This window comes from Nerophis ophidion, linkage group LG01 (genome assembly GCF_033978795.1).
Source record: "Nerophis ophidion isolate RoL-2023_Sa linkage group LG01, RoL_Noph_v1.0, whole genome shotgun sequence".
Lineage (NCBI taxonomy): Eukaryota > Metazoa > Chordata > Actinopteri > Syngnathiformes > Syngnathidae > Nerophis > Nerophis ophidion.
In genome coordinates this window covers 84,644,116-84,659,115 of record NC_084611.1, presented here as the reverse complement: position 1 = coordinate 84,659,115, position 15,000 = coordinate 84,644,116, and the positions used below count along the sequence as shown (strand labels likewise).

At 40.1% G+C, this 15,000-nt stretch overlaps 1 protein-coding gene across 1 annotated transcript in view; it reads left to right on the top strand.

The window, feature by feature from the left end:
* myo15ab (myosin XVAb) overlaps positions 1 to 15,000 on the top strand; it is a 133,816-nt gene that overhangs the window by 59,329 nt on the left and 59,487 nt on the right. Inside the window, 6 exon segments of the mRNA XM_061914014.1 lie at positions 2,044 to 2,129; positions 2,186 to 2,259; positions 14,008 to 14,110; positions 14,188 to 14,265; positions 14,337 to 14,374; positions 14,450 to 14,788. Of these exon segments, the coding sequence (XP_061769998.1) occupies positions 2,044 to 2,129; positions 2,186 to 2,259; positions 14,008 to 14,110; positions 14,188 to 14,265; positions 14,337 to 14,374; positions 14,450 to 14,788 (718 nt within the window).

Sequence of the window (15,000 nt, the reverse complement as noted above, 5' to 3'; positions counted from 1 at the left end):
TTATTCGCATTAAATCAACATACAAATCCTGACTTTGGAGCAATGTTCACGGACTCTAGTATTTGGCTCCCTATTAGATGCAATGGTTTTCCGTATTGGGACCATGATTGTGGTCCTAACTTGTTCACCGGTACTTATATTTAAAGGTACTTTTCCTTGTTGATGTCTCAAGAAGGGTAGAAATACAAGAAAACACACACACCAGCTGAAAGTGAAGTAGTTTCACCAGTACCTGTCAATATTTATTTTTGCATTCGCATTAAATCAACATAAAAATCCTGACTTTGGAGCAATGTTCACGGACTCTAGTATTTGGCTCCCTATTAGATGCAATGGTTTTCCGTATTGGGACCATGATTGTGGTCCCAACTTGTTCACCAGTACTCATATTTAAAGGTAGTTTTCTTTGTTGGTGTCTCAAGAAAGGTAGAAATACAAGAAAACACACACACACACACCAGCTGAAAGTAAAATAGTTTCACCAGTACTTGTCAATGTTTACTTTTGCATTCGCATTAAATCAACATACAAATCCTGACTTTGGAGCAATGTTCACGGACTCTAGTATTTGGCTCCCTATTAGATGCAATGGTTTTCCGTATTGGGACCATGATTGTGGTCCTAACTTGTTCACCAGTCCTCATATGAAAAGGTACTTTTCCCTGTTGGTGTCTCAAAAAAGGTAGAAATACAAAAAAACACACACACACCAGCTGAAAGTGAAGTAGTTTCACCAGTACCTGTCAATGTTTACTTTTGCATTCGCATTAAATCAACATACAAGTCCTGACTTTGGAGCAATGTTCACGGACTCTAGTATTTGGCTCTCTATTAGATGCAATGGTTTTCCATATTGGGACCATGATTGTGGTCCTAACTTGTTCACCGGTCCTCATATTTAAAGGTACTTTTCCTTGTTGATGTCTCAAGAAGGGTAGAAATACAAGAAAACACACACACACCAGCTGAAAGTAAAATAGTTTCACCAGTACTTGTCAATGTTTACTTTTGCATTCGCATTAAATCAACACACAAATCCTGACTTTGGAGCAATGTTCACGGACTCTAGTATTTGGCTCCCTATTAGATGCAATGGTTTTCCGTATTGGGACCATGATTGTGGTCCTAACTTGTTCACCGTTCCTCATATTTAAAGGTACTTTTCCTTTTTGATGTCTCAAGAAGGGTAGAAATACAAGAAAACACACACACACCAGCTGAAAGTGAAGTAGTTTCACCAGTACTTGTCAATGTTTACTTTTGTATTCGCAATAAATTAACATAAAAATCCTGACTTTGGAGGAATGTTCACAGACTCTAGTATTTGGCTCTCTATTAGATGCAATGGTTTTCCGTATTGGGACCATGATTGTGGTCCTAACTTGTTCACCGGTCCTCATATTTAAAGGTACTTTTCCTTGTTGCTGTCTCAAGAAGGGTAGAAATACAAGAAAACACACACACACCAGCTGAAAGTGAAGCAGTTTCACCAGTACCTGTCAATATTTACTTTTGCATTCGCATTAAATCAACATAAAAATCCTGACTTTGGAGCAATGTTCACGGACTCTAGTATTTGGCTCCCTATTAGATGCAATGGTTTACCATATTGGGACCATGATTGTGGTCCTAACTTGTTCACCGGTCCTCTTATTTAAAGGTACTTTTCCTTGTTGCTGTCTCAAGAAGGGTAGAAATACAAGAAAACACACACACACCAGCTGAAAGTGAAGCAGTTTCACCAGTACCTGTCAATGTTTACTTTTGCATTCGCATTAAATCAACATAAAAATCCTGACTTTGGAGCAATGTTCACGGACTCTAGTATTTGGCTCCCTATTAGATGCAATGGTTTACCATATTGGGACCATGATTGTGGTCCTAACTTGTTCACCGGTCCTCTTATTTAAAGGTACTTTTCCTTGTTGATGTCTCAAGAAGGATAGAAAAACAAGAACAAACACACACCATAATGATACCCTAGTGAATAAGAACAAAATGTCATTTTTTTTAATCGAGTTTGTCTTTGTCACATTTCTGCAGAAGTCTGCTGGGCGGTGGGTTTGATGCCAACGACGATGTCTTATTGTCCGCCGCAGCGTCTGACGGGTCCGCCAGCCAGGGTGAGCGTTTTTGAAGACGCACACGGTTCGATGGAGACAGGTGTTAACGCTCCTGTCGTCAGGTGCTGAGCCTCCGCCAGGGATGGATCGTTATCTCGACAGCCTGTTTGACCCGGTTCTCTCCGAGGGGACGGCGGTGAGTTACGGAACACGCGGAACTCTTTCACACACAACAACACGCAGGAGGCCGTTTGACCTTTAACTTTAGGCTTTTGGTCCATTTCGTCAGACTTTATAATAAGTACGCGCTATCAAGCATTCACAAAGTATTATTAAATATCGGAGTCATCATTTATAAAGCCTATTTCCGACATTTTTACTCTTTCAATGCAATTTATAAACAGTTAATTCTAGAAAATTCAGCAGAAATTTTGATGGGGCTGCTATCTGTACTGTGAACCTTAATTAAAACTAAAAAGCTAGCATAAAATGCTAGCATGCTAACATGAGCTTGATGACATAGGAAAAGTTGGCGCTCTTCAAAAATGGCGCAAGGTATCAAAAGGCTAGGTTTTCTACGTTTAAAAAAATAAAACTGGCTCAAATGCTAGCATAAAATGTTAGGATGCTAAATACTTGCAAATGGTTAAAATCCATGATTGCTAGGTTTAAACAAATACATTTTGTTGAAATGATAGCATACAATGTTAGCATGCTAACGTTAATAATTTGACATAGGATAAGTTAGCCTTCTTCTAAGAAGGCGCCAGGTGTCAAAAGCCATGATTCTCATGTTTAAATGAATAAAATTATCTAAAATGTTAGCATGCTAACATTAGCATGATAACATAGGAAAAGTCTAAATTCTCGCAAATGGTTAAAACCCATGATTGCTAGGTTTAAACAAATACATTTTGTTGAAATGATAGCATATAATGATAGCATGCTAACATTAACATGATGAGATAAGATAAGTTAGCCTTCTTCTAAGATGGTGCCAGGTGTCAAAAGCCATGATTTTCATGTTTAAATTAATAAAATTATCTAAAATGTTAGCATGCTAACATTAGCATGATAATATAGGAAAAGTCTAAATACTCGCAAATGGTTAAAAGTAATGATTGCTAGGTTTAAACAAATACAATTTGTTGAAATGATAGCATAAAATGTTAGCATGCTAACGTTAACATGAGGACGTAAGATAAGTTAGCCTTCTTCTAAGATGGCGCCAGGTGTCAAAAGCCATGATTTTCATGTTTAGATGAATAAAATTATCTAAAATGTTAGCATGCTAACATTAGCATGATAACATAGGAAAAGTCTAAATTCTCGCAAATGGTTAAAACCCATGATTGCTAGGTTTAAACAAATACATTTTGTTGAAATGATAGCATATAATGATAGCATGCTAACATTAACATGATGAGATAAGATAAGTTAGCCTTCTTCTAAGATGGCGCCAGGTGTCAAAAGCCATGATTTTCATGTTTAAATGAATAAAATTATATAAAATGTTAGCATGCTAATATTAGCATGATAACATAGGAAAAGTCTAAATACTCGCAAATGGCTAAAAGCATGATTGCTAGGTGTAAACAAATACAATTTGTTGAAATGATAGCATAAAATGTTAGCATGCTAACATTAACATGATGACTTAAGATAAGTTAGCCTTCTTCTAAGATGACGCCAGGTGTCAAGACATGATTTTCATGTTTAAATGAATAAAATTATCTAAAATGTTAGCATGCTAACATTAGCATGAAAACATAGGAAACGTCTAAATACTCGCAAATGGTTAAAAGTAATGATTGCTAGGTTTAAACAAATACAATTTGTTGAAATGATAGCATAAAATGTTAGCATGCTAACGTTAACATGATGACGTAAGATAAATTAGCCTTCTTCTAAGATGGCGCCAGGTGTCAAAAGCCATGATTTTAATGTATAAATGAATAAAAGTATCTAAAATGTTAGCATGCTAATATTAGCATGATAACATCGGAAACGTCTAAATACTCGCAAATGGTTAAAAGTAATGATTGCTAGGTTTGAACAAATAAAATTTGTTGAAATGATAGCATAAATGTTAGCATGCTAATGTTAACATGATGACGTAAGATAAGTTAGCCTTCTTCTAAGATGGCGCCGGGTGTCAAAAGCCATGATTTTAATGTATAAATGAATAAAATTATCTAAAATGTTAGCATGCTAACATTAGCATGATAACATCGGAAACGTCTAAATACTCGCAAATGGTTAAAAGTAATGATTGCCAGGTTTGAACAAATACGATTTGTTGAAATGATAGCATAAATGTTAGCATGCTAACATTAACATGATGACGTAAGATAAATTAGCCTTCTTCTAAGATGGCGCCAGGTGTCAAAAGCCATGATTTTGATGTTTAAATGAATAAAATTATCTAAAATGTTAGCATGCTAATATTAGCATGATAACATAGGAAACGTCTAAATACTCGCAAATGGCTAAAAGCATGATTGCTAGGTTTAAACAAATACAATTTGTTGAAATGATAGCATAAAATGTTAGCATGCTAACATTAACATGATGACTTAAGATAAGTTAGCATTCTTCTAAGATGACGCCAGGTGTCAAAAGACATGATTTTCATGTTTAAATGAATAAAATTATCTAAAATGTTAGCATGCTAACATTAGCATGAAAACATAGGAAACGTCTAAATACTCGCAAATGGTTAAAAGTAATGATTGCTAGGTTTAAACAAATACAATTTGTTGAAATGATAGCATAAAATAATAGCATGCTAACGTTAACATGATGACGTAGGATAACTTAGCCTTCTTCTAAGATGGCACCAGGTGTCAAAAGCCATGATTTTAATGTTAAAATGAATAAAATCATCTAAAATGTTAGCATGCTAACATTAGCATGATAACATAGGAAAAGTCTAAATACTCGCAAATGGTTAAAAATAATGATTGCTAGGTTTAAACAAATACAATTTGTTGAAATGATAGCATAAAATAATAGCATGCTAACGTTAACATGATGACGTAAGATAAGTTAGCCTTCTTCTAAGATGGCGCCAGGTGTCAAAAGCCATGATTTTCATGTTTAAATGAATAACATTATCCAAAATGCTAGCATAAACTGTTAGCATGCCAACCTGAGCTTGATGACATAGAAGTTGACATTCTTCACAAATGGGGCAAGATATTAAAAGGCAAGGTTTTTCAAGTTTAAACAAATAAAATGAGCTAAAATGCTATCGTAAAATGTTAGCATGCTAACATTAGCATGATAACATAAGAAAAGGCTAAATACTTGCAAATGCTTAAAAGCCATGATTACTAGGTTTAAACACATACAATTTGTTGAAATAGCACAAAACATTAGCATGCTAACATTGACATGATGCCATAGGATAAGTTAGGCTTCTTCTAAGGTGATGCCAGGTGTCAAAAGTCATGATTTTCATGTTTAAATGCTAACGTTGGCCTGCTAGCATTTTATGCTAGCATTTTAGATTCATTAAAACATGAAAAATTATGGCTTTTGATACCTGACCCTGACTCTTCCCTCGCCATCATGCTAACGTTAACATGTTAACATTTTATGGTCTCATTTTAGATTCATTAAAACATGAAAAATTAGGGCTTTTGATACCTGACGCTGACTTTTCCCGCATCATCATGCTAACGTTAGCATGTTAACATTTTACACTCGCATTTTAGATTCACTAAAATATGAAAATCATAGCTTTTGATACCTGCCGCTGACTCTCCCCGTGTCATGATGCTAACTTTAGCATGCTAACATTTTACGTTAGCAGTTCAGAGTCATTAAAACATGAAAATCATGGCTTTTGATACCTGATTCTTCCCGTGTCATCATGCTAACATTAGCATGCTAACATTTTATGCTGTAAATTTAGCACATTCCTTTTTTTTTTTACCTAGAAAACGTGGCTTTCGACCATTGATGCCATCTTGGAAGTATGCTGCCTTTTTTTCCGAGTTATCATGCTAAAAAAAATAAAACGGCATGCTCACGCTTTTTGCTAGTATTTTAGCCAGTTTTATTTGTTTAAAGCTAAAGATGACGGCCTTTGATGGTTGGTGCCATCATGATATTTGTTTTATGCTCAACTACTGCCTAGTTTCTCTTGTTATATTCTTATTTTACCGTTATATTTTTATTCCCATTGTTGCTTTTTACTTGTATTCTTTGTGGAGAGGCGGAGCCGACGGGCCGACGGCGGGGCAGGACACGTTTTGGCCCTGCTCAAGATGGCGGCCAGGAGGCGGAGAATGCAGCGGAACGAAGAGGCGGGGCGTGCCGGGAGCGACGCTGCAGCAATTGTGAGCCGGTGTGTGAGCCACGCACCTGATCTCGATTGCAGCAGCCCCGCCTCTTCGTTCCATTGCATTCTCCGCCTCCTGGCCTCCATCTTGAGCAGGGCCAGAGCGTGTCCTGCCCCGCCGTCAGCCTGTCCACATTTTTATTGTAATATTTTTCTATTTTGTTATTTAATTTTTACTTTTTAAATTGATCTCAACTCTAGTACTATCTATCTATCTATCTATCTATCTATCTATCTATCTATCTATCTGTACACTGCTGCTGGAATTTAAATGTTCAAATTTTTTTTTTTTTTTTTAATCAATAAAATATTACCTATCCATCCGTCCATCCGTCCATCCGTCTGTCTGTCTGTCTGTCTGTCTGTCTGTCTGTCTGTCTGTCTGTCTGTCTGTCTGTATATCTATCTGTCTGTCTGTATATCTATCTGTCTGTCTGTCTGTATATCTATCTGTCTGTCTGTCTGTATATCTATCTGTCTGTCTGTCTGTATATCTATCTGTCTGTCTGTCTGTATATCTATCTGTCTGTCTGTCTGTCTGTCTGTATATCTATCTGTCTGTCTGTCTGTATATCTGTCTGTCTGTCTGTCTGTATATCTATCTGTCTGTCTGTCTGTATATCTGTCTGTCTGTATATCTATCTGTCTGTCTGTCTGTATATCTATCTGTCTGTCTGTCTGTATATATATCTGTCTGTCTGTCTGTATATCTATCTGTCTGTCTGTCTGTCTGTCTGTATATCTATCTGTCTGTCTGTCTGTATATCTGTCTGTCTGTATATCTATCTGTCTGTCTGTCTGTATATCTATCTGTCTGTATATCTATCTGTCTGTCTGTCCGTATATCTATCTGTCTGTATATCTATCTGTCTGTCTGTCCGTATATCTATCTGTCTGTCTGTCCGTATATCTATCCGTCTGTCTGTCCGTATATCTATCTGTCTGTCTGTCTGTATATCTATCTGTCTGTCTGTCTGTATATCTATCTGTCTATGTATCTATCGATCTATCTATCTTAGTCAAATAAAATGTTTTCTCATGGCTAACACAAAATATGCAATATTTCCCCCTAAAAATAGAATTTTGGACATGAAGTAATTGGAGCCTTTAATTGCCCCATAATTTTTTTTTATTATTATTATTATTTTTGGAGCAATTACGATGTTTTAAAACAAAAACAAAAAACAGCCAACATTGGCAGGTTTGTGTTATTAAGGTCAACTTTTTGTCGCAATATTTGATCTCTTTGCTCTTTTATGCCACTAGTTTATGTTATGTGGTGGGCCCTTAAGTCCTTACCTGCGGGCCACAAATGGCCCCCAGGGCCCCTACGTTGACATGTTTTATCCTCTGTTGGAAGAGCTCGGCCATTCCAGAGATCACCCGGAGTGTGACCTCAGATCAGGAACTTACTGTACGTCACCTTTTTTTGGCCGCGGAGGAGCGACTTGTCCTCGAGGCCCCCGAGGCGTCGCATGTAAGACGTGATATCGGATGTGGTCGACATGAATCAGCGTGTATCAGATGTGTCGGACAGACCTCAGCCGGACCTATCCCGTTACCCAGTGACCGGAACTGTCAGAGGCACCAGATCGCCGCGGTGATTTGCCAGCTGGGTAAGGCGCGGATCTTCTTACCCTCCTGACAAGGCCTCCGAATGAAGGGCCGACTTTTTAATGAGACATGGCCGACGAGTGGCCCGTCTTTTCAGGATTTATGGAGCTCATGTCGCATCTGACCCGAAGCCTTGCTTCGGTTCCGGACAAAGCCAGATGTCCTTGACCTGTGTCTCTTTAAGTAGCATGACATCATAGTTCGCAAAGTAACGCAAAAGACAACAGTGTTCATACAAACAAAAAACTGCTCCGATTATTTTGCTCTCCTTACCACTTTTGACAATAAAAGTACAAAACCAGTGAAGTTTAACGGTAAATATCAATCAATCAATCAATCAATGTTTACTTATATAGCCCTAAATCACTAGTGTCTCAAAGGGCTGCACAAACCACAACACAAACCACTACGACATCCTCGGTAGGCCCACATAAGGGCAAGGAAAACTCACACCCAGTGGGACGTCGGTGACAATGATGACTATGAGAACCTTGGAGAGGAGGAAAGCAATGGATGTCGAGCGGGTCTAACATGATACTGTGAAAGTTCAATCCATAATGGATCCAACACAGTCGCGAGAGTCCAGGCCAAAGTTGATCCAACACAGCAGCGAGAGTCCCGTTCACAGCGGAGCCAGCAGGAAACCATCCCAAGCGGAGGCGGATCAGCAGCGCAGAGATGTCCCCAGCCGAGCAGTAAATGGCCACCGGATCGGACCGGACCCCCTCCACAAGGGAGAGTGGGAGATAGGAGAAAAAGAAAAGAAACGGCAGATCAACTGGTCCAAAAAGGGAGTCTATTTAAAGGCTAGAGTATACAAATGAGTTTTAAGGTGAGACTTAAAAGCTTCTACTGAGGTGGCATCTCGAACTGTTACCGGGAGGGCATTCCAGAGTACTGGAGCCCGAAATGAAAACGCTCTATAGCCCGCAGACTTTTTTTGGGCTTTGGGACCCCGAAAGGGAATAAACGGTAGGAAATGGAAGGATGGAATCACTAATAAGCCGGAGTCCTTTGAACGCAGATTTCTTGCCGGGACATATGGTACAATACAATCGGCAAGATAGGATGGAGCTAGACCGTGTAGTATTTTATACGTAAGTAGTAAAACCTTAAAGTCACATCTTAAGTGCACAGGAAGCCAGTGCAGGTGAGCCAGTACAGGCGTAATGTGATCAAACTTTCTTGTTCTTGTCAAAAGTCTAGCAGCCGCATTTTGTACCAAATGTAATCTTTTAATGCTAGACATGGGGAGACCCGAAAATAATACGTTTCAGTAGTCGAGGCGAGACGTAATAAACGCATGGATAATGATCTCAGCGTCGTTAGTGGACAGAATGGAGCGAATTTTAGCGATATTACGGAGATGAAGGAAGGCCGTTTTAGTAACGCTTTTAATGTGTGACTCAAAGGAGAGAGTTGGGCCAAAGATAACACCCAGATTCTTTACCGAGTCGCCTTGTTTAATTGTTTGGTTGTCAAATGTTAGAGTTGTATTGTTAAATAGAGGTCGGTGTCTAGCAGGACCGATAATCAGCATTTCCGTTTTTGTTCATCCCTTTCAACCTATATTCAATTGAACAGACCACAAAGACGAGCTACTTGACGTTCGAACTAAGAAACTACCTGCAACGCGTTTTCAAAAAAGCTGGCACAAGTGGCAAAAAGGACTGAGAAAGTTGAGGAATGCTCATCAAACGCTTATTTGGAACATCCCACAGGTGAGCAGGCTAAGTAGGGAACAGGTGGGTGCCATGATTGTCATGTGGGGGTCGCAATCTTTAGGCGGGATCGTTCCTCCAATGCAAACACGGACATTCCGGACGAAAACGTAAAGGTAGGAAATGATTTGATAAAAAATACACCGTATCAAACTGACAGAAACAAACAAAGGAAAAGCGTGCAGGAAGCTAAGGCAACAACATCTATATTCAATAATCATATCAAAACTTCTAACAGTTTACAACTCCGTCAAATGATATGAAAGCATGTGTTCATCGCAAAGATTATTATTGAGGCTTAGGTCAGACAGATTACAAAAATAAATACCAATCAGTTATATTGACACATAAAATCTGACTATAAATGTACACTTACCCGCAATTATGCAGTCCTAACATTTAGTAAATGGTAAATGGGTTGTACTTGTATAGCGCTTTTCTACCTTCAAGGTACTCAAAGCGCTTTGACACTACTTCCACATTCACCCATTCACACACACATTCACACACTGATGGAGGGAGCTGCCATGCAAGGCGCTAACCATCACCCATCAGGAGCAAGGGTGAAGTGTCTTGCCCAGGACACAACGGACGTGACGAGGTTGGTACTAGGTGGGGATTGAACCAGGGACCCTCAGGTTGCACACAGCCACTCTCCCAACTTACTATGCATATATATAAGAAATACTCGAAAATATATTCTCCCCATCTCCCAAATTCGGAGGTCTCAAGGTCAGCAAGTACGCCCAAGGACAGAACAGCAGTGACTAAGATGGCAGAAGCGGGGATCAAACCTGGAACCCTCAAGTTGCTACCAACCGAGCTATACCTCCCTGTACATTGGTATACTTCTGCAAAATTGTCCCTTGAGATAACAACAGCATGCTTACTAATTAATCATTAATCATATCTAAAGTAATAATAAAATACATGTTTCTTAAAATGGAACTGCACCTTTTTGGAATTGTGCACAATTCCCTATGTAAGACAAGAACTCATCTTTGACACTTTTGCTAGTGTTTATTTAGGGTTTAGAATGACAAAAAAAATGTAAAACGTGTGTTCTTGTCATACATGGGGGATTGTTTTCTTAAGTGCAGTTCCCCCGTAAATAAACCCGATAAAACGTAAGAGCAAATTAAAATACAGCTTTGGCACTTTAGCCCTGTAGAGATTGCCCTCTTGTGGGTTCCCCGATGGTGAACCCAATTTCAGGTTTGACATTTTTATTGTGCACACTTGCGCCAGGTAAGCACTCTATTCAGCAACTTTTCAGTGCCTCGAAGCACAGCTGGCAGGTGATTAGATGATCAGTCCCAGCTGGGTAATCCAATCACCCGCCAGCTGTGCTTCGAGGCCGGTCCATACACACCCCACTCCTGCAGGGGGCGCACCGACCACGCCCCCATCCACAAGCCCCTCACTTAGTAGTTCAATTACTAGTCTGTTCAATTTCACAAAATTCCATAAAACACAAAAAACAACAACAATGTGAATGTTTTTAAATGTTTGAAGTATCCGATGTGGTACAAAAAGTTGGCAGCGCCGTTCGGGATTCGAAGTGAACGTACTGTACGTCGACGTCCACAAAAAAAAAACCAACGTTTGCATCCTGCATCCTCCCTTCCACTCCACGTGCCCGGTGGATTCCCCACAGCATTTTCCAGAAACACCGATTCCATTTTATCTTCTTTCATTATTTATCGCCCTTGTGCTTCTCCAAAGCTCTCCCCCAAGTATATCTGACAATGTTTAATTCATGGCGTGCGCCGGCAGACGGGACCGCGCTCACAGGGTTTGAACCTCTCGTGGACGCTCTGACCGACAAGCACTTCTTCCGGCAACTTCCACGTGACGGCGCGGGTTTTACGGAATGAGATGCGACCAAACATAACTGCTGTCCAAACATCGTGTTTCTTTTTCATTCAAGCCGAATCGATGACATTTTGTTCATATTGTTTACCTCAAATGTTTTAGTTAACACCTCGATCCGCATCTCCTGTGGTTTCCAGGTCCCCGGTCTACAAAAGAAAACTAGAAATTAAAAACTGTGGCTGTCGGCAACTTCCTGATTAAGGATGGACGAGTCAAGTCATTTTTTTCAAAAGGTTTCATGTCACGGTACCCGGGTTGAGTATTGAATAATTATAGTACCATATTACTTACAGAATTTTTTTATCGTGCATGGAAAAAAATTCTGTAAGTAATATGGTACTATAATTATTCAATAAAGTTCGGTGAGCAGGTTGTGTTATGTGTGAACATTTGCGTTGACATTTTGTGTTGTTTCTTTTTTTTTTGCATCATGACTAGGGAAGGTTGTTTGCATTGGGTCATATAAGTAATATAATTGTACATCTTAAATATGTGAATGTTTGACTTCTACCTTGGCCACGTCTGTAACAACCTCTTTAAAGTTGTGTAATCAATCAGAAAGAACAAGCAGCTAAAATGTGCCAAACATGGATAAGTGGGGAGAGTGTTTTGCATTTTCACCATCATGCTTTGTAATGTATTTAAATGGGTCTAATTTAGATTTTATTTTATTTTTATCGTGCATGGATCTCCACAAAATTCAGTGAACATTTTGGGTTGGTGTTTTTTTTTCGTTTTTTTTTTTTTTTTTTTGCATCATGACTAGGGAAGGTTGTTTGCATTGGGTCATACAAATAATATAATTGCACATCAAGAATATGTGAATGTTTGACTTCTACCTTGGCCACATCTGTAACAACCCCTTTAAAGTTTTGTAATCAATCAGAAATAACAAGCAGCTAAAATGTGCCAAACATGGATAAGTGGGGAGAGTGTTTTGCATTTTCTCCATCATGCTTTGCAATGTATTTAAATGGGTGTAATTTAGATTTTTTTTTCTTTTTTTTTATCGTGCATGGATGTCCACAAAATTCAGTGAGCATTTTGGGTTCGTTGTTTTTATTTTTTGTTTGTTTGTTTTGCACCATGACTAGGGAAGGTTGTTTGCATTGGGGTCATATAACTAATATAATTGAACATCTTGGATATGTGAATGTTTGACTTCTACCTTGGCCACGTCTGTAATAACCCCTTTAAAGTTTTGTAATCAATCAGAAATAACAAGCAGCTAAAATGTGCCCTACATGGATAAGTGTGGAGAGTGTTTTGCATTTTCTCCATCATGCTTTGTAATGGGTGTAATTGATATTATTTTTTATCGTGCATGGATGTCCACAAAGTTCAGTGAGCCGGTTGTGTTATGTGTGAACATTTGCGTTGACATTTTGTGTTGGTTGTTTTTTTGTTTTGTTTTGTTTGTTTTTTTACACCATGACTAGGGAAGGTTGTTTTTATTGGGTCTTATAACTAATATAATTGTGCATCAAGAATATGTTAATGTTTGACTTCTACCTTGGCCACGTCTGTGACAACCCCTTTAAAGTTTTGTGATCAATCAGAAATAACAAGCAGCTAAAATGTGCCAAACATGGATAAGTGTGGAGAGTGTTTTGCATTGTCACCATCATGCTTTGTAATGGGTGTAATTTTTTTTTTTTTTTTTTTTTTTTTTTATCGTGCATGGATGTCCACAAAGTTCGGTGAGCAGGTTGTGTTATGTGTGAAAATTTGTGTTGACATTTTGTGTTAGTTGTTTTTTTTTTGTTTTTGTTTGTTTGTTTGTTTGTTTTTTTGCACCATGACTAGGGAAGTTTGTTTGCATTGGGTCATACAAGTTATATAATTGTACATCTTGAATATGTGAATGTTTGACTTCTACCTTGGCCACATTTGTAACAACCCCTTTAAAGTTTTGTAATCAATCAGAACTAACAAGCAGCTAAAATGTGCCAAACATGGATAAGTGTGGAGAGTGTTTTGCATTTTCACACTCATGCTTTGTAATGTATTTAAATGGGTGTAATTTACTTTTTTTTTTTTTAATCATGCATGGATGTCCACAAAAGTCAGTGAGCATTTTGTTTTTTGTTTTTTTTTGCACCGTGACTAGGGACGGTTGTTTGCATTGAGTCATATAAGTAATACTGCTCCACTTCCTTTCGCTGTGTAACTAAACGTCACTGACCTAAAATAGTCATGAACTGCCAGGTTCTTAATATCCATGCAAAGTCCCTGTGCTTAAGATTTCTCATGACAGTTTGGCCGTAGTTCGGACACCCCGGATGTCGACAATGCTTTTAAAAACAAAAGAACGTTTTTTTGGGGTTTTTTTTACATTTTGTGGGATTTTTTTCCCCTTGTTCTTAACACACATTGTCTCTGACAGGAAGTGGACTCTGCTGCCCTCCTCTCCAGCAGGATGAAGGGCGCCGGAGGAGTCGGCTGGCACGACCCAGACCAGTCCGGCGGCCCCCCACCTCCACCTGGCGGTCAGACTCCCCACACACCCGGAAACCGTCTGAAAGTGTGACCATGTGTCACAAGTGTGGCGTTTGTGTGTCTGCAGCTGTGCGGGTCCTTCCTGTGGGAGCCGTGATGTCACCTCGCGTTGCGGCCGTCGCCCCCGTCACCCCCGTCACCCCTGGTTGGTGCAAAGAGAAACCTGTAAGATGTGCTCCGACGCAAACATGTCTCCTCTGTTGTCCCCTCCCGCAGATGTCCAGCAGCAGATAAACCAGCAGGCCGCCATCATGGTGATGTGATGCACGCCGGTTGTGAGTCGCTGACCCCCGGACCGGACCTCACCTTTGTCTTTGTGCTCCACTCAGGAGCAGCAGCAGGCCATGTCCAGCCCCCCGACCTCACCCGTCACAAGCCCTCCCACCAGCCCTCAGCTCCAGCATCCATCCAGCCCGTACGCCGCCGTGCCTCCGAGTCCCTACGCCAACATCCCGCCCAGCCCATACGCCAACTTCACGCCATCGCCCTACGGCGCCGTCAGCCTCCCGTCCAGCCCCTACCCACCTCCCCCGGCGACTAGTACTCCATTGCAGCCTCCGGGTCAACCCGCGCCGGAGGCCCCGACGCGGCCCAAGGACCCAGGGACAAGCCCCGCTGGAACCGACAGAACTGGGTCGACGCCGCCGGAGGCTAGTCCGCCCACGCAGGTCAGGAAGCGTGTGTGTTGTGAGCAGGGGCGCCGCTATAGGGATTTTGGGCCCCATGAAAAGAATCTTTACAGGGCCCCCAACACATAATTTCATATAATTTCATCATTATTAGGGGCCTCTCTGGGCCCCCCCTCCATCATGGGCCCCTAGAATCCGTCTCCTTTACCCCCCCTTTTCGGTGCCCCTGGTTGTGAGCATGTTGCATCATC